The sequence below is a fragment of the Clinocottus analis genome, unplaced genomic scaffold (assembly GCF_023055335.1).
Source record: "Clinocottus analis isolate CAN_PGR_092001 unplaced genomic scaffold, fCliAna1.0.p SCAF_6, whole genome shotgun sequence".
Classification (NCBI taxonomy): domain Eukaryota; kingdom Metazoa; phylum Chordata; class Actinopteri; order Perciformes; family Cottidae; genus Clinocottus; species Clinocottus analis.
Window position 1 is genome coordinate 9,991,096 of NW_027176218.1, and position 25,331 is coordinate 10,016,426.

General features: G+C 40.5%; 1 protein-coding gene across 1 annotated transcript; it reads left to right on the forward strand.

The window, feature by feature from the left end:
* Nucleotides 1-1,153: 1,153 nt before the first annotated feature.
* On the forward strand, nucleotides 1,154-25,037 carry LOC137804191 (novel protein similar to elongation factor RNA polymerase II (ell)). Its single transcript, XM_068603276.1, has 12 exons — nucleotides 1,154-1,291; nucleotides 4,161-4,208; nucleotides 15,051-15,178; nucleotides 15,678-15,832; nucleotides 18,205-18,446; nucleotides 19,080-19,204; nucleotides 20,731-20,845; nucleotides 21,592-22,048; nucleotides 22,511-22,574; nucleotides 23,002-23,173; nucleotides 23,279-23,323; nucleotides 23,650-25,037. The coding sequence occupies exons 1-12, from the start codon at nucleotides 1,154-1,156 to the stop codon at nucleotides 23,758-23,760; spliced, it is 1,800 nt and encodes a 599-aa protein (XP_068459377.1). The 3' UTR covers nucleotides 23,761-25,037.
* The last annotated feature ends 294 nt before the right edge of the window (nucleotides 25,038-25,331 follow it).

Consider the following 25,331-nt stretch of genomic DNA (forward strand, 5'->3'; position numbering starts at 1 on the left):
CATATTTGTCTTTCAATTTTCCTGACACAGAAAAATAATCCGCAAGTAAAGCGGATACTTTTACCATACTTTGGTACTTTCATTAAACTGTTTTTGACTTCTCCTCCCCTACAGAAAATGATTATACATTGTATGAATACTCATCTAAAACATTAAAAGGCTGCTTACACATAATAGTTCAAGCAAAAATGTCAAATATGAAGATTTGCTGTCTTTTAAAATAAATTAAAAACTCAAAATATTTAGGTTGTTTACTACTAATAAGAGAAAGAAAGACATATTGCATTGTTTCTTTTGACTCTAGGAAGTTGAGGAAGTTTTTTTTTACATCTTATAATCAATTAATGATCTCATCAATTAAAAAAGTAATCAAGAGATAAATCAATGATGAAAAAATTGCAGCCAAAATACATTTAGATGATTTAATAAGCACTTTTGATACTTAAAGTTGTCTTTTAAATACCCCGTAATGTTGTGTTACATATTATGGAGTACTTTAATTTAGTTGTTTAATTATTGGTATACTTTGAATCATCCACTACCTCCACCATTGACCTATTTTAATAATCCATAAAGTGTTTGATTGGTTTTGGTTTAATTTCATACATATACAAAGTTTCGTTGCACAAACAAAACAATGGAAATGTTGTTTTCCAAAGTAGCATCGATTTCTCTCTGATACATTTTCATGCAGGTGATTCAATACTTCCTCTCGTGTGTGCTGGGGAAACATATGGAGCGTATTCACCAAACGCTGCTCAGATTGCAACCTGGACGAGAAATAGATAAAAGACGAGATAAATACTCTGAATAAAGAAACGTTGGAGACAAATGACCAACGAGTGTGTCTCGGGAAGCGAAAGTAAAATAGTTTCGTTTACTTGTGTGCGGGCGTGTTTGTGTGACTGCGCGCGTGTGTGTGTGTGCGTGTTTGCGTGTAAGTGTACGCGCGTGTGTGTGTTTGTGTGTGAGCCGGTTTGTGCGTAAGAGAGAGAAAGCGCGCGCGCGCGTGTGTGTGTGTGTGTGTGTGTGTGTGTGTGTGTGTGTGTGTGTGTGTGTGTGTGTGTGTGTGTGTGTGTGTGAGCCCCGCCCACCGCCTGTCTCCTCCGTGACGTAGCAGGCGGTATGTCGCCAATAGTCTTCAGTTGTAGAAATGGCAGCGCTGAGACAGGAGCATCGGTATGGGCTCTCCTGTGGCCAAATCAACAAAAACACCCCAAATCAAAGTCTATATCACGTCAAACTCACTGACACTGCCATCCGGACCCTCGAGGGCTACCAGAACCTAAAGGTAGGCACAATGATCGTGTTGAACTTTGAGGCTTGCGTGTGCGTGTGCGTGTGTTTTCTCAGCTATATTTACATTTTCTTAAATCGCCTCCCAACTCGGTGAACTGTAAAATCCCAATTTTGGAAATGCAGTTTGTTCTTCCCTTTTGTCAGATTAAAAAGTGAAGTTTAAACAATCCGGCAGCTCAGATCACATCGACAAAAGCGTTGGTGACAGATACATGATGCTGGCTGTTATACAGTGGAGGACTAAGCTTTATTAATTATGACCATAACAGGCAAATTCAATGGGCTTTGATGAATGAAAGGATTTCATAAAATTCCCCTGTAAGCCCCGAGTAATATGTGTTGTGAGAAAGAAGAGGCTGAGGCTATTTTCAATTGTGCATGTCTACTTGTTTACCAAAGCGTAATCTCCCGAAAACCCCAAACGGTATTAAAGTTCCCATATGACAGATTTGCGATTATGCCCTGAGCTTTAGAAGCTCGCCGTTTTCTCTGCTTTTATAAACATACATACAATCTGAAACTCATTATTTAGAGTATGGGCGACTATTGTCAGTCATTTTATGTTTTAAAAAAAAAAGGCTGTTTTAAGCTCTGTTTTGCTCACGGGAATAAATTAATGAACAAGCTATCAAGCAAATTATTCGACTGCTCTGAATCAGGAGACTGTTTTATTGCTTTACGGTCCATTAGATTAGACCAAGATAATTTAGTCTCTCCAAATGGTCTTTCCCAGCGCAGTGCTCCGTAAGTCAGTGAAGTCCCACAGTTATTGTGACTGCAGTCAAACGTTCATTTGTTTTTAGTTTTTAGTTGTTGTTGTTTTTAAACAAATACGTGTTGCCACAAGGAAAATAAAGCCCTGGATTTGAGACTGCTGTGTAGTCAGCACTGGGCTCGGCGGCAGGGCTCGACAAGTTGTCGCTGTGCTCTTGTGTATTATTGTTTTTTGCCCTTTCCACGCCTGGAAGCCCGCCCAGCTCCGGAGCTCATTGGTCTGTGAAGAGAGTAAACTCCAGAGCTCACGCAGCCTGACAGCTTCCCCCAGGCCGAGGCAGGCAGGCAGGAGAGGTTACTGCACAACTTTTTCCAAGTGAAAGACCACCCCAGAAAATATTGTTATAGACTGCTGGACTCCCACTGAGATTTTGTCCTCAGGAACCTCTCAAGCTGAAAGAGTTTATGTGATTAGATGAGGTTTATTCATAAACTGTTCTTATACTTGAAATCAAACAGCCTTCATATCAAATTAACAGGCACGTACAATTTATCTGGCCATTATTTTTCTCATGTATTTGAACCATTTGTTTGGTCTATGAAATTAAAGACAATACAGAAAATGCCATAATCCTAATTATACTAAAGTCAAATATATTATATTGACTTTCATGTAAGACTTAGAAAACTAGCAAATGCTACTTATTGACAAATCAGAACAAGTGAAACGTTGCTCCTTTTGTGAGAAAAAAAAGGACTTTAACGATCATTTGATTGTCAATATAGTTGCAGAGACTTTCTGCTCATCGACTAATCGTTTCACAATTTCAGAAAGCTGAAATTATTCCCTTTTAAAGTTTTGTTTCGTCTCACAAACTGTCCATACGAATCAACACTGTTGCTGATTCATTTTCTCTTGATCCTGTGATTCCTTAACCTGTAGCACTATCTAATGAGACACTCTTGAGATACAGGGTTTGTCATTTCAAGTAATGGCATCCATCACTAACAACATCCATGTTGTCAGCTTGTAAACTATTCCTTTGGCGAGTGTTTATCGTTTCTATTTTGTAGAAAGGCATTTAAAAATGCCGATGATCCTTTGATAATAACTCATAGCTCTTTTGTAGATAAGATGTTAATATATTTACTGTTGCACTGTGTTTATAATAGCCTGGCAACCTCAAAACTAAATTCATATTAATACTAATTACTAATACATAATCTATAACTGATGTTATTAAAGCTATTGTGGCATTTGTATAAGGTGCCTTATTAGACAGTGGTACCAATTCATTGGTATATTGTTTTAGCGTTTCACCAAAAATATTAATGAATTGTTGTAATATTTAAAATGATCATGAAAATAAGCTTCCCACCTGGGATGAGCCCTATGGCTGTGTTGCTAATATTTATTATTCCATTCAATATTAAAGCTACGGGATGATGAAGAAAATCAGAACAATTCTCTTCAATAGAGAAGACATTTTCCCAAACCATTAATAATAAATCAAGAGCACTGTCAATCACGGGCACAGCTGTACTTCACAGATAAATGTCTCCGTCTATTAACTATGTATCATGTTGCCTCAAAGGCAGGTATATTTTATGATTTTAATATTTATTTATCAGTTGAGGGTAAAAGATTAATATGATGTTTGGAGCATAGCTACAGTTATAATCCACAGCACACAGGGCTTTTAAAAAAGTGCATCTGTTGTAGCTTTCATTTATTTAATCATTTAGGGGGTAAATCAGCTGAAACACAAACACGCTGAGTCAGTTTGACTGACACAAGCAAAGTTGTCTGTTGACTTTAGATTGATTAAACACACACAAACATTCTTCTGAATATCAGGGCTAGAAACTCCTGAACTGTAGACTTGATGATATAGAAATATGACATCAATTCATCAGGGCAAAGCCTAATGGGAAATGGCAAATATGGCAACGTTTTGGCATCTAATGATGAAAGTTTACCACGCCTTGTCTCATTAAAACCAGACTGCTGTTATCCAGACAAACCCACTGAGCAGAGCGAGAACAATGGCGATATATTTTTTACTCGTATGAGCTGTCCATAAGATTAAACATGATTCCTGAACCAGTGACCAGCTTCTTTTTCCCCTCTCTCTCTCTCTCCTCAGGCATCTCTATCAAGTCAGCCAGCGATTTGCTTCAAGGGGAGCCAGGGGGTAAGATGTTTTTCATGCTCTCCTTATTGCCAGAGAATTTGAATGCTCTAATTAGTTCTGATTTTCTGTAAAGCGGACCAGTGACAGTTCTTCTGCACATCTTATTGGTTTCTTAAGCGTTCGATAAGCGCTCGCATGCATCCACGAAGAGGGGGAAAATCCACCGACTGTCATTTCTGTTGGTGGATGTTGTTGCCTTGAAATGTTTTCTTTCTAAAAAGAAACATCCAGTGATCAAAGCAGAGGGTCGGGCTGTTTTAAATGCACCAGAAGTCCAAAGTCTGATGGAAAGATGTCACTAATTTTCTCACTTATACTTTGTTGTGTCGAATAGCCTTGGCTGCATGTGTACATCTGAGACAAAGTACATAATCTACAAAAAAAATACTTGGCAAGAGCGCATTCCTGTAAAGCGTCTGTAAAGAAGAAAGATTCCTGTGTCCGGCCAGATTATCCGGGCCACTATTACACCCTCCCTGGCCTGTTATGCTGCTACACATTTATCACAAAATGCCTGTCTAAAAGGAGTCATTCTAATCCCTGCAAGAGCCCATTGAATTGAAGAAAGTGACTTTGCGCTGTACAGAAATGCCGGCCCTGTGTGCTCACAAGGACCCTGGAAGCCCAAAGACAGGGTACGCTACACCCTCAGGCTGCTAGCCAGGTTACTGGGTCAGGCTTGCAACTGGGGAAGCTTTGTTCAGGGAGGGGGAGGAGGTACAGGGGGGTTGGCGAACCCCAGGGAGCCCCCATGTCTCCGTGCAGACATGAAATATTGGAAATGCGGGAATGATACATGAGCGTTAGAATTCTTAGCTTGGCAGGAAGCAAAATATGTCCAAAACACAAATAATGTAAACATGTAATGAAACATCTGTAGAAGGAGCAGCAGATTAACCTGTTTATGAGGGTCTTTCTGTGAAGAAATGTTAAGTGAGTGCAATTTAAGTGTTCTTTAATCACTGAATAGGATTTGGTGATTATATCTCGTTTGGCACATTACATATTCAAATTGCTTTGCGGAATTCGAGCACGAGCTCCCTCCCCCTTTGACAATAGTCCCCGAGCTGGACGATTGGGCATTAATGAGGTAGCTGCAACCATTGGTAGTGGGGGAGGCCAGATTAAGCCGTTAGTGGGGGGAGGTTGTTGGTGAACATGGCAGTCTGGCATAAAACAGACGGAGGAGATAACCAGTATGTGTGTCTCCAGGTTGGAGGTATACAGCTAGTTGACTTAGCTAGTTTTCATTTGTTGAAGCTCATCTCTTCCCCACAAGCAGCCTGAGCTTCAGGAGGTCATGTGTGGCGAATGAAGAGGTTTGTGTCAGTTGCCAGCTGTAGAGCTCCATCACAGAAGCCACGACTCAGCCTCTCTCTGATCTTTGTCCTCGCTCATGTGACATTTCCTGTAAAGGGGCACTTCCAGGGCCACAAAAACCAGAGGAATTTTTCAAATCACTGTCCTGGCATCACTCCAGGGCTCAGCGGTATCAGGGCCCAGGGCTCCTATCAAGAAATAGCACGCTGAGGTTTTTCGGCTGCTTTTCTCTCTGACCCTACGGCATTTAGCCCTACTATTGTAAGTTGTCTGCCAAGCTTGTAATCATGCGATGAAAGACACAGGCTCTCAGATGCCTCGAAAACTTGTTCAAGGCAACTGTGAAACAATATAAGAATTTTGTCTTTTGAATCGAGCTAACCTCCATTTTTTACTTGCCTGAATGAGGCATCAATAATAAATAATAATACTTAGAACTGAAAGACAGTTTTAGAGGAAAGTGAATTGAATGGGTTTGATCAATAACTAATGGCTGTAGCAGTGAAAGACAATTAAAAGAAAGCATAGTCTGTGATGCAACTATGAAGCAATTAGAAAAGTAGATAAATTGTGTAAAAGCTGTAAATTGAAAAGAAATTAGGTTTCTGGATAACTTTGAAATAGTCACCAGTGATTAAGGAATATAGTCAAACCGTGGCCAGGAATTTCACATCGCAGTGCTTATTTTCTTTCAGTGCTGTCGACGCTGCTGCTTGTTGGCATGACCTATATCTGTTTAGTAAGAAATCAAGCTTGTGTTCGTTGTTATTTATCAGAAACAAGCTGCAGGGTGCATATTGATCAGGAAATGTGTTCTATCCATTGCTACAGTGCTTTATAGACAGCTTTTTCTTGACATTTCCACTTTCTCATCACTGTATCTCACCTGTTACACTGCAACGTTGTGGCATTGTGTGGTCCTTATTTTGTACTACTGAACATAACGTTTATGAGTGCAGTGCTGTCGTAGTAAACATGGACATTACATTTGCATACTCTATGTTGGGCTGTGTCGGGTGTGAAATCAGTTTAATTTCCTCCTCAGTTCATAAATGTTGAATTGCAGTTGCCAGAGTAATTGTTTTTGTTTATGGCCTTGTCTGTATGTATGTGCACAGCTGTCACCTGAAGGCAGCGGTGTTGGGATGAGGGGAGTGTAGAGGTGCTTTAAAGACATTCTCATGATGACTGTGTGTGAAGGCTGAGCTTCCCCTGGGCTCCCTCCCGCCGGCCCTCTTGATTATTTTGCCATTTCACCCCATGTCTTGGCTAAATCCTTGGGAGACATCAGGGCCCCCTATCTCACACACGGCTGCTCCGACTCTACCCCCCGCCACCTCACCGCTTTGCTTCGCTTCCCGCTCGCACTGCAAATAAGCTATTGCAGTGTGCAAGTGTGCACACATCTTTTTTTTTTTCCTTCCCTGGAAGCTAATTAGAATAACAATAACAGGAATGTGGTTTGAGAGCCGTTCTCTCCCAGTGGCATAGCAGTAAGAGGGAGAGTTGTCCCACGTGTTTCTGAAAGGGCACACGCCGCTCTATTCATCCAGATGTGTTAAGCGAGGCAAAAGTCTCTGTGTTCTCCGCTCGTCTGAGGCCGAGTGTGTTTATGCAGAGCTATTTGGCCTTTGGATCTCTGGATCATACAGTATATTTTAGGAACAAGCCTCACGAGATCCTTTAGTTAAAGAGGAATTTTCTTTACTTAGCTTCCCTGTCATTATTGTGTTCTTTTGCTTCTAACAAGAGATTTTAAGTGACTGTAGCAAGGTTTTAGTTGAGCAGTATATCGTTGCATGAGTGCTGTCCAATATTTGAAAAAAATGGCACAAAATGTACATAAATATGTGATCAATATTTTTTTTTAAACATTAGAAACAGTGAAAAAAGTGTTCCTGTTGTAACTTGTGTTGCTTGTTTACATTCCAAGATAATCTGGAACCAATAAAAAACAAAAGAAGGAACCGTCAACCTGGGAAATTGTAAATAGCAGCGAGAATAAAATAAAATACGTACTGCTTTTTTTTTTTTTTAAAGTGACCGTTAGATTGGTTAAGTAACAGGCTCGTTATCCCACAAAGCCTTAAAAGATTCAATTTGAACAACCATAAAACATTACCATTGACATAAAATGGGAAAAGGAAATTGAGATGCTGTTTCACGAGGAAATATAACAGACGATGTTCTGTGTGCTCATTCGCCCCACAGGCTATTAGGGTATTGGCATCAGAACCAAAATCTGAGGAATGACTAAATATAATGCAAATTATGTAGTGTGTAATTGATGGCAGTGTGGTGCTCTCATTTACAAAAAATGTGGAGACCCTGCCGGATTTTGTGACATACATTTCACAGTCAGTTTTCTCGTTTGTCGTGTTCACAGAAAAGTACAAAGCTATATAATATTCACATAGGAAAATACCCAATTAATTTCAGCAAAATCATATACACAAGTCTAATTTTGCTATCAAAATAAATTCAAACCAGGAATCGCTAAGAGCTTTCAATATTTTGGATAGTTTTAGACAAGTAAGTTGCCATTTCAATGACTTCATCATGTAAAGCTGTTGATTTTTTACATCCAATAAGTCATCTAGTATTGTAAAAAGAAAACAACATTGAAAATTAGGAAGCGGTCTATACAGTGATGGAAGTCTGCGAAAGTCTGATCACAAACATGTTATTCTTAGAATAAAAAATGCAGCACAACAGGATATAAGCAATGGCAACATTGCAAGTAATCATGGGTAAAGTTTTTGTGTGCAGGAGAGAGGAAGCTTAACCCGAAGAGCTTGAAACTAACAGCAGAGCTCTTGTTAACCTAAAGACTGCTTTACCAGGCATATATAGTATTTTTATTTCTTATTTTTGTCTTGTGGTGAAAAATACAAACTGCACAAAAAGGAACGTCTTATTGTGATCTTTAAGGTTATAAGTTTACCCCATAAAGCTTGGTGCATCTTGATATCAACAGGGAACATTTCTAATGTATTCAACTTATTATATTTTTTATTAGCGATGGGAATATATTAAACTCAAAGCCAACCACCTGAAACATGAAAATTCTTTCCTTTTCTTACACCTGTATGTTGTATTTGAGCACAACGAGTGCACTATTCGACTTTCTTTTTGCAACCCAGTTTTGCACACCACATCTCGATACACATGTTGGATTTCCCCCTCTTTACTCCAAGTTTCCCTGCAAGTTTATCAGGTTTGGACATTATTTCCAAGACACATACTGTGAATTGTTAAAATATTACAGACAGCCTGCTTGTATGGAGAGAAAGGTCCAGTAATGGGAGTATAGCATAATGCTCAAGGGGTTAGTGGGACTGCTGCAGTGAAACAGGTTCATCAACAAGAGAAAAACACTACTGATTTAGTGCATTTGAGGTCTAATAACTAGCGTGTAACAGAAATGTCCTCTCTGGCAGCATCTAATGCAAATTAGGCAACGTTTAGATGGGGAGTCCATTTACAGAAAAACAGTCTGAGTGAATTCATTATTTTTGTGTGTGCAGTTTTTCTTTACATATTGTGAATAGAGGAAATAGTGGCCTCACATCAACATAGGCTTTCAAAACCTCCATCCCTAAAGAGCAAGGCACCTACAGTTAGGAGTGGTGGTGTATTGTGGGAGGGGGAGGGGAGACAGAGTGTGATTGTTGAGGTTGACAGATTAGCCCCAGCCTCTTGGAAAAAGACTGATTCTGCTTGGCATAACAGGCAGTACCTTGGGGGATGCTCGTCAGTTGCCCATCCCCATATCCCCACACTAACTCCCGTCAGTCCCCACCCCCCTTTCTTTGCTTTCCTGTCTCTACCAACCCCCCTCGATGAACAGATCCTCAAGCACAGGAACCACCACATCCATCCAAGGCTCACTGAAAGCATGCTTTAGACTGTAAGAGGAGATGTCATACATTTTGTTTTTAACAAATGAGTCACAGTGGAATTGTTGATCGTACTGTAGAAAGCTCTGGGGCAGTAAATTAGCACATATAATATGACCCCTATGTTTTCCTGAGACACTGCACTTGTCTGCATGTGACACTGTAACACAGTGTCACATGCTGACAGTTGGATGTTTTCTACTGTTAATGCCTGAACTTGTGAAGCCCATGAAATGATTCATAATCATAATGTTCCACCAACATATAAACCTTCATATAAATAAAGAGGAACGAATACACTTGTTCCAGCCAGGATCCATCCCCCTCTTCTCTGCTGAGTTGCTTGTCACATTCCTAAAGGAAGACTTTTTAGGGCCATCCCTCATGCATTGGTTCTACTGGGAGCCACCACCACCGCCACCCATCCACCCATCCCTCCCTCCATTAACACCCAAACCCCCAATCCCTCCCTTTACCCTCCAACAACACACAGCCACACGTCCCCGCTGTTCATGAATAATCCAGGCGGCCCGACAGGCCATTGCACTCAGCTTTGTGGGGGAAGAAGCTAGAACAAAAGACGGGCAGCTCACAGAGTAGCTATGGCTGAGTAGGCTCAGATGAGAAGACAATGGTAACTAGTGTCAGTACAGACAGGGGCAGGAGGCAAAGGCTTCAGAGTAAATCACATATCCAGGCGCCTGCTTCCATCTCAGTGTTGCCATGCCAAATACCAAAGCTGGGAACCTTGCCTTCTTGCTTTCGTCTGGAGTGCAAAGAAACGAAAGAGAGAGAGAAACTATCCTCTTGTCTTTCCCTGCAGATGTTTGGACTAGATCAAACACTAGATCTCTTTAGCGAAGCCTTTTCCTTCCTCGCCAGATAGCAGGGTTAAGAACTCTGTTTAACCCCATCAAAGATGAGCAGGTTAGACATCCGTGGGGAGTTTAGAGATGAAGTTTTACAAGCACATCACTGACGGTGTCCTTTGTCCTTGTTCATCTGCTGAGGCCCCTTCCACGACTTTCTGTTCCAGTCCAGTTCACACCTTACAACAGCCTGAAAGTATTTGACATCTCCAAACACACAGGGCCTGGAGTAGCAGATGTGGCTGGGCCGATGCCACAGAGGCAGTTATTGTATCAGCCCGTACGCCCCATGGGGGGCTACACTGACGAGGTGTTAAGGATTGCCGTTCTGGTGCCATTTGGTTGCTTTTACTGTAACTGTCCAACGGCTAAATTAGACTCACACAACGGGCGATGCTACTGCACACAGCTTCTCACTACTCTGTGTCTTTTTAAATGTTTTAACTGACACATGTTAATAGTACACTCTGATGACAATAACACCCCATTAAGCTTTTCTCAGATTAATTAATCATCAGATTAAAGGATTCACACAATCATAATTAGAATACTATGAGGCATAAGCAATTTAATGAATTCTTTCCCTGGTTCAGAGCTGGACAAATAACGCTGATTTAATAGTCATTTCCATAATAATTAAGAATTCCTACAGAAGGAATAGCATGTTCAAATTACACATCAGATTTGAGTAGAAATTAAAATATACATTCAAATAATTACAATGGCATATTTACAAAAAAATTAAAATAACTTTAATTCTTAGTCATTAGCAGGAGTCCACTTATTAATAATATGATTAGTCTTCTTTTGTGCCCCAGAGTATCAGAACAGTATCCCCCTCTACAGTATATGTGTGCCATACAAGTATTGATGTGGTAATTTAATACATTAATACACATTAATACACCTAAATATGTAATACAATTTTTCATCACAATGAAATGCATAAAGATTGGGTAATTTGTCTGTTACATACATGACTAACCAGTCCTTGAACTTAAAGCACTGGAAGTTTTTCTGTGAACTGTTATTATTAGTCTGAAGCTTATGTTTGGACGTATATGACTCGTATTTAAATTAAGGATTGTAAGTTCACTGTCTTTCTATTTTAGTGTGTTCATTGATGAGGGTACACAGTGATTCCAAAAAGTCTGACTGATAATAGTAAGAGTCTCTCTCTGTTAACATAGAGCCTAAACCATCACTTAGATATTTGACCTCTTCCTCTGCATGTGCACTGTGGGAGTGTGAGGCTTCCTCAGCCTAAAAAAAGACAAAACGCCAATACACGGGGACACACAGCCTCAGGGGATCAGAGCAGAGCTCCATATGGAGATGTCTATGACTCAGTGTCTCTAACTAAATCTACATTTACTACTTGATTGACAACAGTCAGGATTATAAACCTATGGGCACAAGGGGTGTCAATGAAAAGTCAGCGTTAATTTCATCAGGCTAAGTGGGATGATGATGATTGGCCGCTTTGCATGATGTGGCTGTGATGTTAAGTGTATTCTGTGGTTACTGTTCAACGCTGAAATCTCTAAATGTGTTGTTTGCACAACAAAAAAGTTGTTGAGTTGGTTCCTCTTGTTGTCATTGACTGATCAGGCAACCTGATCGTGAGTATGTTATTTCCTAAAGTGATACTGAATATCAAGTCAGCAGAGGGTCTCCATGAAAAACACACATACAGTGGGTTCAGACCAGTAAAGCAAAACAATATAACTTTTGAAAGAAGAAAAAATACATTATTCTGCTTCAAATGAAAACTTTAACAAAATGCACACTGGTGTTTTGCATTTTGGGCATTTCTGCACTGAGATGTCTACTTTGTTATTGGCCAACATTTACACCAATACCAAAATATCTGGACTCACTTTAAATGTGGCAATATACTGGTTTAGCTCTTGTGACAACTGTTAGCTTGTAACTGACAGTACCGATTTAGTTTTTTAATTTAATGATCCTTTTCTTCCTACGACTAAAACACTATTATTTATTGGCCGATGTTCAGTCAAAGTTTCCCAAAATTAGTTTAACAACAAATGTATCCATGTATGTTTACATTCAATCTTCTGCCAGAAGACAGGTAGTAATTTGAGACACTTTGTAAATAAACTACGACAATTAGTGAGTCTTAGGTGGTTGTTGGATTTTGTTTTCTGCATAGTGTAAATCGGCAGGCTATCCACTTCCCTGTTTCCAGTCTTTGTGCTAAAGTAAGCTAATTGAGGGCTGGCTGTAGCATTATATTTATTCTATATGAGATGAAAGTATTGATACATCTCAACAAGAGTTGAGTTTGAGTTTTCCAAAAACTATTCCTTGAAGTTTCAAGTTTAGAGTTGCATGTTTTGTTTTTGGCTGTAAACCTGATGATTGACAGACCGAGAGGCTCTTCTTTTGGAGTCAGAAACTGGGAACTAATGGGTTAAATGACATATGGTTATGTAGCTTGAGAAGGAAGCTGTGAATAAAACGGGGGCGACCTCTGAACAGTCTGACCTGAGTGACATTGATTAGAATTAGAATGTGAAGTGTGCACGGTGGCATGGACGGGGGTGACGGGCAAAACTAATGCATGACTGGAGGGGGCTCATACTGCTGCCATCGACTGAAAGAGGGGACGTGGTGGCACTATTGCAATGCTAAATGTGTAAATGCGCGCTCTCATCTCATCACAAGCTAGCTTTTGTTTAGCAGGACTCTCATTTCAAAACAAACACAATTGCAGTTTTTCTGCGTGTCCTTCTCTACGCCAATAACCCCATTTGAGTGACTTGTTGCTTCTAATGGTGACCAAAGCTCCTACTACTTTACTAAAGTAATAGGGCCTGAGGACATGGCTTGCCTCTTGTCTCTGCTCACATTGATGCTTTTTTGGCTGATCGTCCTTAATTAGCGTAAAACCCGAAGCAGACGACGCAGGACTCCGCTTTCCCACTTCATGAGAACGGTCAGACATATATAGGTCAGAATTAATGGTCAGCTGTGTGTCTCAAGTGTTCATGGCCTTGTGGGCTGCTTTGCGTTTTGTGTTGACATGGGTGGGCTTGTGCACATGAAGGAGAGCCCGAGGCGGATGGGGGTGGGGTGAATGGCATGCATTTGGGTTTTAGAAGAGGAGGAGGGGTGTCGAGGCGGGGAGATGTTCATTGGTTTCGTGCTGCAGAAAAAAAAAACTGCTTATGGCTTTGCTGCATGACTGGACATTTGTGACAGCTATAGTCCTGCCTGCCACATCTGCCAGGGGACACTGTGCTGTCGGCCAGCCAGTTTATAATCAATCACTTATGACTGATGACTGAACGAAAGAAGTCCTCTGACTGTGATGGTTTTTGAGACCTGCTGTTGAATAAGGTCCCGTTTGGTGTGAACTGTTGCAGCCGTCTCACATTAAGAAACACTCATCATGAGGCACATCCTCACGCTGGTAAAGAATGGGTGACAATCGTGGGGTTTCTGTTGGTTGTAGGACAGTACACTATCAACAAAAGTACTAAACTGCCTATTTTCCATCTGAAACACAGCTGCAGGGGGTCTAGAAGAGAGCTCCTGCCAAATTTGTTATAAAGGACATGTTACCTGTTGGTTAACGACTGTCTATGTTGAACTGTCCTTTTAGTGGAAGTGGGTTTTTTGGGTCATTTTATGTAAGAGGTTCCTGGCAGAGATAGACTTCACCCTGCTGGCGTGTTTGTTGCTAGGGAGCGGCGGACAGTCTGTGACAGAGGAGGTTAACGTCTGAGTGAAAAAGCTGCCTGTTATATTGTTATGTTTTGCCTTTCAGACAGCCAGAGCCCCCACCCCTCTCCCCCTCACCCCCCTCCCCCACCCCTCATGACTGGCTACAGGTCATTATCCTTGACCTGGGAGGTTCAATGTAGCCCCGGTGATTGGCTCAAGTGGAAGATTATTTAGGTCACATTTATTGAGTGAAAAATTTAAAAGAAAACCAAAAAACCGTGAGTCAAGTGAGCTCTAATCGGTTTCAGTAAAAGGAGCTGCTTCGCTGATTTACTTCATCCAGTGTTTTTCCGGTTACATCTGGGAAAAATAAAACTTATTACATAACACACCACTCAAATTAGCAATGCGAGCAGATACAGTACACTGAAGCTTGTGAGCGTGTGCTCACTCAGTCAAACCCAAAGACTGGGTCGTGACCAACAGGTGGGTAGCAGGAGACTTTATTAGGGTCGCCAAATCAATTAGCAGAATTTCTTCTATAGTCTTCTATTCATTCATTTAAATCTGCAGTACAAATTCTAGCCAGCCTGAATGTTTGCATTGTTTAGATAAGTGTGGCCTTCTACGCTCTATTTATTTTACTGATGAAAGGAAATAAAATGAATGAGAAAGACTGTAAACGCTGCCTGATTGTATTTATTGTGTCTCATTTATTAAGTATTTAACGTGTATACATTTCTAATAAAAGTTGAGATTTATCAAACGTATATTGTACAACATGGACCATATAGGATTATGCGCTAATGGCAGTAAAGATGGTCAGGAACGTTAATTTAAGCACAAATCCGCTTTTCGCACAATTTATAGATGATTATTCTGAATTGAGTCTTGATGGTTTTGTGATTTTTTTAAATGTGTGTTCCCAGGAAACAATAAATGTGGGAAATGCTGTGTGAGAGAACACTGTACAACTGTGAAAGCATAATGACCATAACTTGTTCTTTTCACTTCTTATTGTAAAGATATTTTACTCTTCTTTTTTTCTTTATTTGTCCTGACAGTACGTTAAGATCCCAGCGCCAAAACCTGAATCGCCTGATGGATTCAGAGTCTTTTCGTTCTACCTTTCCAGTGACAGCAAAGATAAGCCTCAGTCCAGCTTCGACTGCATTCACCAGTATGTCTCGGGGTAAGCAGCGCACACAACTCTTTCCACAGTCGACCACAAACGTAATTTGAAGTAAATTTGGTGTCAGAGTATGGCCGCAGGGCCTCCCCAAACAGAAACAGTGGCTTCTCTCTTCAGTGCATCAACAGACAGTTCCACTGTCGGGCTATATTAAAAAAAAGACTACAATAACACCAAAAAGCTTGTCACGTCGCAACTGACCACAAAGGTGTGAGCACTAATATTTGAGAACAGAGAGGCAGTGTCTGTGGCTGCAGTGTCAAAGGATTAGATTTGAGCCATTATAGATGATTTATAACACATGACGAGAATTTACAAGCAGGCACCAGTCACAGAACCTGTTATATGTGTGTCAAACAGCATCAGAAATTATTGAGTGACAGCAAGAATCTCCGATGCTCGTGTTTGACAAATGGCTTGTTAATTGCGCTGAGCCAGGGAATTTGCAAGCGTGGACTCTCTGAGGTTTTCTCTCTCTCCTCCTTTCTCTTTCCCACAGGGAGGGCAGGGATCAACTGGAGGGCCAGGGCAGCATTCAGGACAAGATCACAGTTTGTGCCACAGATGACTCTTACCAGACGACCCGGGAACGCATGTCTCAGGTGGAAAAGGACATCTGGAGCCGCTCAGCAATTGAAATAAAGCCGGGGCCAAGTAAGCTTTTGCTAACTCTCTACATTCTACTGTATCTTCCAGCATCCGTTTTACGAAGCAGCCTTCAAGCACATTGGGATCAAGGACAGATAACTGGAGAGTTTTCATGTTTCCAGAAAGCTTCTAAACCATTGCTTCTCAACATTTCATCCTACTGATAATTGCCATATGGTGTGGAAGTTATCACATAATTGATCAAAGCTCTGCTCTGCAATTATTCATGCGAGAGGGATGTCTCTGTCTTGTAATTTTCCTTTCATTTTGACCAGATTGCTCAGGCACTATGCCAGCTTGCCTGCCAGCACCATTAATGTGATTGAGTTTGCCAGAAGTATGCGCTAACAAGTCTCAGTCTGATGAAGTTTTGCCTAAAATGTAATTACACTGTCGGGAATTTAATTAATTTTCATTTGATGAAATACTTCAAAATATCATCTAAAGAGGAGGCCATGCTTAACCTGGAATAATCTGTGCCTAACAACCATATTTTACTTGACTTCATGTTTTTGATTCACTGCCATCGCCTTGTCGAAGTCATGGTTTTAGAGTCATTGCTATTTAACTTAACTATGGTGGCATTTTTTAAATGATCTGACCATTAGGCTTCATGACATTTAGAGGTTCTGTGCAGATTTGATTGCTTGTGTAGATCATATTTTATGCATGATAACATGCTGTGTAGACCAACGCCACAACATGATGTTTGGGGTAATTGCTGTCGGAGCCAGCTGTTGGGACCGGCGCCGACACATTACATGCCACGCTTAGCTGCTGAAATCGTCTGTCAGGAGCATTTACAAAATAAACTTAATCTGGCCCATGCATGCACTTAATGCAAATGTCAGAAAATACATTTGAGATGGTGGTTGTGCAGTTACAGTTCACTTGAACGTTTCTTTTCAAGCACATGACTCACCACAGAGAGAAATAAATGGGTGATGGATCACAGTATGTTTTGTACGCAGTATAGAGCACACAGTTGTTCTGTGGTGACTGACTTTTTGCTACAGCAATGCTATGCTTATCAGAAGAAAAAGTCCATACACTAAATCACAACTCCAGGTCGCAGAAAAATGTCCACAATTTAGATTCAGCTTAGATTTAAGTTGAGTTGCATCTGAGGAAAGGAGGCCCTGACAGCTGAAATGTATGCACAGTGGCTGAAAGACAAGATGGAAAAGTTTTTCAAAAAATACTTTTTGAAGTTATTTATTTCCTAATTTAACATTTCAAATATGTTTTCCATTTTATAGAACACTATTGCAAAAAAAGTTGCTATATTTATTATTTAGTTGCTCATAAATCTGTCCACTAAAGTGTGTCAGTTACCCGTAGTGAGACATCATTGTCATCAAGGGAAGTATCCTTTTACAGTGAATCCCTTGAGAGTCTTAAGACTTCTCAAGCTGCGTTCATGTATCACTATCAAACAATGGATGGAGGTGCAGATTGTTTGACTTGTGGCGGTACAGGTTGTTTCAGTGCACAAAGGATATTTGCATGAAATGTTCATGACCTGGTAAATGTTGAAACAAGCTCCTGCAAGTCTGTTACATTTTGCAAAGTAGATTCAAAGTGACTTTGTTTGAATCTTACAAGAAACATGGCATATTGCTAAAAATGTAATCTAAAATGGCTTTTAGAAAAAGAAAAGTTATAACAGTAAAACTGTACTGTTAAAACCTTGTATGAGACCTCGACCATGCTGTCCCTGTGAAAGTCTTCGACCTCCAAAGTATGGCTTAAGGTTGTAATGAGATTACGGTCTGCAGATATCTATAAGCACTGCCTGCACGGGTCCAACTGCATTCGTACTGCAACAGGAAGAAAGGGCCTCTCTGTGTTAGTTGCTTCAGTTTCCATACTCCTCTGTTTACTCAGCAGCAGGCTAACCTTACCGTCAACCCCGTTTCACAGTTTTCCAGTCGCAACAACACTACCTTAACACACCAACACAGAAAACTGCCTAATGTAGTATGTAACTTTTTCAAACTGGCATAAAAGTGTTGCACATACGGTATATGTTGCTTGTATGTAAAGAAGATGGCATGACAATAGAGAGATATAACAGATCAAATTATTAAAAGCTGGGTGTGATTTGTATAACTGGCCTGAAGACTGGATTAGAAATGATAGGTTGGCTATGCTATTACAGTCAATACAGTCAATAGTGTCAACGTATTTGAATCCTGTTATCAGACCAGTTACAATCTCTTTAGTCTTCACTAGTTGTGTGCATTGTAGCAACAATACAGCCATTCAAAACAGCTTTGAATTACTGCCGTGATAACTTTTTGATTAAAAAACCTGCCCATATCTACTACAAATCTCCTGGTGAAACTTTGCTATGTGTCCATTTGTTTTGATCTTAGGTAAGTGCGTGAAGGTCCAGAGGAAGCAGGGTCTGGTATCAGGCTCAGATAACAGCAACAAGCACTCCCCCAGCAATAAGAGGAGCATGGTTCCCAGCCCTGTTGCACTCCGGCCCTTGAGGGATCGCATCATTCATCTCCTGGCCTTAAAGCCCTACAGGAAACCTGAGCTGCTACTGTGGTTGGAGAGGGAGCGAGCCAGTCCAAAGGACAAGGCTGACCTGACCTCAGTACTGGATGAGGTGAGACATCTGGCACATTGTTATGTCAACACAGTCGACTAATGATGAAATATACTCAGACGTAAAGAAAAAAAAAATATTGACTGCTTTTAGCATAAATTGATATGAGGTCAAGGATTGAAACAATACATAAAAACATAATTTAGTCCCTGAATCTTACTAATGAACAGACCATAAGCTATAAAAAGTAGATGTCTGTAAGTTTATTTCAGGCACATTTCCTGTGTACACAATTTTGAAGTGTCCCACTGCAGTCGTCAAGTGCAGACTGTGCCGCCGCTGGTAGCAGTAATTAGGATTGTGCTTTAATTATCTTTGGAGGAAAAGATTGTGTTTTGCTGGTGAGGGGTGGTGTGTCTCCAGCTGGGCTCCGACTACTCTCAGAATTGAAAGGGGTTGATTTGTCTCGATTTGTATCAGCAGGATTAAGTTGTGTAAGGATAGGGTTAACCTGTTATCCGCAGAACAATAAAGACCCACTTAGTTGCAAACAGGTCTTTATTTAAATATACAGTGGAGTTACGGCAGGATAACACAGCGAGGTGTGTTTACAACATCAGCTGGCCTCTTTTCCTGTTGTACTATGTCCTCTTTCTGTTGATTTATTTAGATTGGGAACTGTCTGTTTTGTAGGTTGGTAAACTGAACCCTAAAGACCACAGCTACTCTCTAAAAGATGAGCTCTACAGACACGTCCAGAGAGAATGGCCTGGATATCTAGAGGAGGAGAAACAACTCATCCATAGACTGCTGCTCAGGTGCGTATTGAGTTAGCCACAATACACAAACATGTTTTTCATGATGCTTTATTGAGAGAGTTGGAATTACTTATTTTAAGCAATATTTCGACAGTTTTGGAAATCTATTCAGTTGGATGAGATGGTTGAGTTGTATGTATCCACTAAATACAAAGCTACGGCGAGTAGCCAATTAGTTTAGCTTAGCATATATATTGGAAACAGGAGGTAACAGCTCTCTGCCTGGGGATTCAGAACTTCTAAGCACATTATTTCTTGTTTTTGTAATCCATACTAACAGAAGTTTAGAGGTGCTGGTAAGGGATTTTGTTACCTTAGGACAGAGCCAAGTTAGCTGTTTCCAGTCTTTGTGCTAAGCTAATCACCTGCAAACCGTTGACCTAGATTTACCCTACACACATGAGAGTGGTATGCATCTTTTCATAATTTTCATCTTTGTCAAAATACGACTCAAAAGTTTTTTTTAGAGACCTGTTTGGGCAAAGGACTATGGTGTGGATGCATTTTGACAGTGCTGGCGTTAATACAGAGAAGGCCACTTAATTAATGTTGAGGTCTGCTGTGATCATGTTGAAAGGGGAACTTCTAAATCATTACTTCTCTGCACTGATGAATCTCCAAATGGACATATCAAAGCAGAGGCAAATATTCCCTGCACCACGTTGCCAAATGGCATTATCATGGAAGGTTCAGAGCAGCAAGGCGGAGCTTTTTAGGGTGAGCTTCCTCCCCTTGTACATTTCCTCTGCCTGCCAGTAAACATGTAGGCCATGTGCTTCATGAGCGTTTTGGAAAAAGTTCAAGTCTTGTTGGCTGATTTCACAACCCTCTCTGTGCAGCACCCCTGCTAAGTGCAAAAAGCTTACAACTGTAGTCATCAACTTGTTTGCCAAGTGTGATAAAACTGTGATACCCTGTAAATAGTGTAAACTCCAGATTTATTTGCTCGAGTTTATTCATTTGTAGGAGTAGATTCTTCTCTTTTAGACTCTCATACCTTCATTTCATTGACAGTAATGTTTAACTGTTCCTACCTCCACTCACGCTGACCATGAGTTAAAAGGTTGAATCCCTTTTGGGGTGTGACTTGTAGCATCTGTTTGAGGAAGGAGCTGTAGGAAGCAGATTAACAGAGAAGAGGGTTTGGTCCTACAGAGGTTAAATCTGCTGCTATTGTTCCGCTTACGGGACGTGTTTAGTCTGTGTGCTAGCCTCCTGCAGACTGCATCACCAGATACACAGAACAAAACAAACTACAGAGGCTAACTATGCAAAAAGCGTTGATACAATTTAAAGGATCATTCTTTTTAATGTCAAAAATGTTTTAGACTGTGGTAAAGCTGCCACCGCTGTTTTCTCTCTGGAATCTGTGTCATAATAAATGATAATTGCTCATCCACTTGCTCATAAATCTGCCAAAGCAAGCTTTATAACCTACTTGCAGCCTTTTTTCTGTTTAGCTTTACAGGCCATTAGCCTCGCAGTTACTGTCCAACTACAGTGCTGTGTTCTAAATCTTTCTACAGAAAACTTCAGCCACTCCACAGTAGCCAGTTGAAGAGTCCCCAGTCCAACCATTCATTCCTCAAAACTCCAGGGGACTCTCCTTCACATCTCAGTCCTGCCAAGAATCTCTCTGTGGTAATTATTCACCTTGAATTAATTATATTCTGCTGCTTCTTCGTCCTTGTATGACTGAGAATAGAGAGTGTGTTTCCTCTTTTGCAGCTGCAATACAGGAAAAAATGATAAACTGCTATTTCCTTGTCACGTTTTATTGAGCAGCTTCATACTAAACATAGCCCTCACTGTAATTAAATAAATAGTCAGACAATTTGGGAAATTTGCTTATTCACATTCTTCCCACGAATGAGATGAGAAGATTGATTCAACTCTTGTGTGTCTCATACAATAAATGAATAGCTGGAGCATGCAAAGCCAGTTTAGCATGTACAGTAATGTGAAGCACCATTTCTTGGTGGGGATCTGTTGTCAGCAAACAACGTGGACGCTATGAAGTTACCGGTCCGTCCGGCATATATTTTTCCGTAAAACAGTAGGCTAGCTATTTCAAGTATTTATGCTAAGGTAAACTAATCAGCTGTTATGGCGTCAATCTTCTCATCTAACTCTAAATATTTGTCATAACTACTCCTTTAAGTAACTATCTATTCATGCACATGATACAAGCATATTTGGCACATCTCATGTAACTTGTCCTCAAAATATGTTTCTTTTGCACTGTGTTGATTGTTGTCGTTTGTCTAATGTATGCATCACCCGCCAAGACAAATTCCTCTTATGTGTAATATACCTGGCAAATAGATGGTTCTGATTCTGAAAGTAAAAGCTAATCAGTCACGATGTTCTCCTTTTTCCCCCCGTAGAAACGACCATTGCCCTCGGATCCATCCAACTGTCAGACCCCCAAAAAACAAAGACCATTAGACCAGTGTTTGCCTCTGCATTCGCCGTCTCATGGAGAGTATGGCACCAATGGGGCTCGTAGCTCCTCTAGTCATGGAATCTCTAGAGTACAGATCAAACTGGAGTTCGACAAAACCAGCAATCATCTCCAGGGGAGTCCAAACGGTCTGTACTCGCCGCACAAACTCAGCGGGTCATCTACTATTCCCAAACTGGAGAGGATAGCGCCAGCTCCTACTGCACCAATCCCCACTCCCCCACACACTGACACGTCCATTTGCACTGACCAACAATTTACCAACGGCCAACATAAAAAGAAGAGGTCCAAAAAGCACAAAGACAAAGAACGAGAGCGCTTAAAACCAGACTGGATTGAGACAAGTCCAGACCTGAAACAGAACAGAGAAAACCTGAAAGGTAAAAGGCCATAAAACCATAAAACTGTCTGAAAGGTTTTGTCACATTTAATGTTACCTACTGTGCTGTCATGAGTCTGTTTTACATTATTTGGTTGGGCTGTAACATTATATTCTTGACTTAAGCAAAAATAAAACTTGCTGCTGCTGGAGGCCGGCAGGGAGCAATTCATGGGTTTAAATTTGAAAGATCAGTGATTGTTGTTAGGATTAGCAGCAGTCCTCACTCCCTGCTCGAGTCTGTTGATGATTTACTGTCAAACAGCTGGGTGACCTACGGTCGAGCGAGACAGCAGGCAGCATTGCCTCCTACTCTGAGGCAGCAGACGTCACTGCTTGCCTTGGATCACATCTCTTATCGAAAGAGTGATAAATGACAGCCTTGATATGATGGGCATTGGCAGATTGCTCTAACCATTTTCTTTTTTCAATGTGTGTGTTTTGTTTTTTTTCCTAACAACAGACCATGAGAGAGAGAAAACACCTGTCAATCAAACCTCAGCAGAAGAACTGCCCGACTATTTAATGTAAGATTTAAACACACTCCGCCCTGTGCTACAAATCCAAAAGGGAATTCATGATTCAGGAAGGAAATTTAAATAATTGTCACATCATGAGTGAGTCCTCTCAAGTTGTTGTTTATATAATCTGTCACTGAAAAGTTTCGGTTTAGGAGTCTAAACCGCTGTTGTAGAGAAAAGAAATCAACTTGTCCCAAAGGGATTAGGACCAGCTTCAAAACATTCACATAGAGTTAAGTAAAGTGCATGTCTAAACAAGCTGTCACAAAGCCACACTCAAGCTAACGCATGACCGTATGTCGTATGTTTGTACATCTGGTCAACACATCATGCTGGTAAATCAGTGACGTGTCAGGCCTCTGGCTCCACCGTTCTGCAGTGCCATCTAGTGGAAGAAGTTCAAAACAACTTTTTATGTTTTGTTTTTTTCCAGAAGATACAGTGCCATAACAGCACTGGAGCAGCGCCAAGAGTATAAAGATGACTTCTGCGCAGAGTATGATGAATACAGAGCTCTTCATGATCGGATTGGGGCTATCACAGAGATGTTTGTTCTGTTGGGCTCTAAGATCAACACACTCTCCCCGGGAACACAGGAGTACAAGGTGCTGTATGGACCTGAGCCTTAAACTGCTTTGTTTGTGATGAAACACCCAAAGAATAAATTGATCCAGATACATGGCATCCTAACACTGCTTATCTTTTTTCAGCTTATGGAGGTCCAAATCCTACAAAAGTACCGAAAGTATAAGAAAGTAAGAGTTGTTTAAATTTGAACTAATCACATGTAACACTGCACTAGACTGAACTATACTCTGGGCATCACGCAACATTTACCAATTAAAATAAAATATTATGAATTATCAACATTATGTTCACTATATCAATGCAATGTGCATTGTGGCTTGCCACATCATTTAGATTGTAGATTTTTGTTCTTTTATATTTTATTGTTTACTGTTTTTTTAGTATTTTAAAAACAACCCTTTCCCAAAAAGATGATAAATGATGTTTATAGAAAAATGCATGACGCTGACATGCGTTACCAAAAGCTCACTCATGCCCCTTCTTTTCTTTTCAGAAGTTTCCTGGTTATCGGGAAGAGAAGAAGCGATGCGAGTACCTCCATCAGAAACTATCGCATATCAAAGGCCTGATCACAGATTACGACCAAGCACAGGGCCTCTCCTAGTAACCGGTTTCTACCCGCAGCAGGGTGCAATACGACCGGACAAAAAGACTCCTAATGGACCCAAAGACTGTCCAGCTGGGTTCTGCAGTCGCTGAGACACTATTCACTTTACTTCTCCGTGTGTAAATGGAATCGTGGGGCAAGGTTCTTTTTCAAGAGTGGGCTGAGACCATTGACTCGTGATAAAGGATTGCCCTTTAACATTATGGTTTTAACTATGATTACCGCTGGATTCTGTTCTGCTGTAAAGTGAAAGCCAAATCCATTTTTGTAAAATGCAAAGCAGATGTGATCCTTCCTGCCTAATTGCATTTTTATTCTATCCTTTATCTTGTCTGAACTAAGAAAAAAAATGTTGATTTATATTCAAAAAAATATTAAAGTATTAAATTGATGGTACAATCAATCTTAGGGGAAACAAATGCTACTAAAGTCTTTATATTTAACATACAGAGGAATCTGTTTATTTGCTGTTTGCTGACAGAAAGTCGACATCGTCAATCACATGAATGATTCATTTGGCACAGAAATAAGATCACATTATGACAATAACAAGGCCACTCCATTAACAATGTATTTTTCGTCAGACCACATGCTTATAAAATGTCTTTGGCCATAAAATATCACAAACTGAAGTTTAAAGCATTATATGCAAAGTACTTCACCATGTAGCTTTCTGCCAGCATCCCGTGTCATTTCTAAGGAATGTTGGAATGCCACAAAACCACTCCTCCCAGTACCTGAATGCTGGTTTCAAGATGGCGCCTGTGCACATTTAGTGTTAAATCCACTCACATGTAGCCTACCACAAACTGCCTTTTCATTACCGAGTCTCTCAAGTGTTCTGGTTCCAGGTTTTGCAAGTCTCATGCGTTATTTACACTCTCGATAAATGACGACAAGCTCTATGAAACGTGACCTTCTACGCTCCATGCAGTTTAAAAAGCTTGTTAATCACACATTGATTTACTATAGTTTTGCTTTGGTCTAAGTATTGAGCTAAATTGCAATAGAGATGCCTTTCAAAGGTTGGCCAGTGTAATTTTTCGCCCCACGTGTGCAGCGTGCAGAGGATGGCACTGTGAGCCGGGGTCACTCAGTTCAAACCACTCTGATTCCCTTTGGTGCGAGGACCAGGCGGACCTATAGAGGCTGCTAGCAGGTCTCTCAGATTCATTTGAGACTTTCTGGAATAATTTGTCCTGAGACAGGTACATCTAACTAACCACCAACTGTACTTTTATTTCACCTTATAATTAGTCGAAGCCTGAAGTAGAAAAGAGAGATTTTAATGTTCTCTGTTCTCTCTCTGACATTTGCATCAATGTAGCTGCATTTACAATTGTTGTCTTAATGATGGCTTAAAATGAGAAAATGAAGCTAATATTTGCCTTAACACACATGTCAGACATTTCCAAGATTTCGCAGACCTTTTCTGTAAATGTCTTTAAGTTTGAAGGAATTTCAGTTACTGGATAGTTGTTACTGGATAGTTGTTGTTTTGTCTGTGTTTTTTTTCCATCTGTATGTCTTAATCATTTTCTATTTCTGTCAGATAATCATGAACTGTT

Coding starts and splice junctions, on each gene's coding strand:
- LOC137804191 (XM_068603276.1), top strand. CDS start 1,154: ATGGCAGCGCTGAGACAGGAGCATCGGTATGGGCTCTCCTGTGGCCAA. Junction 18,447..19,079: donor TGACCTCAGTACTGGATGAG/GTGAGACATCTG, acceptor TCTGTTTTGTAG/GTTGGTAAACTGAACCCTAA. Junction 20,846..21,591: donor CTGCCAAGAATCTCTCTGTG/GTAATTATTCAC, acceptor TTCCCCCCGTAG/AAACGACCATTGCCCTCGGA.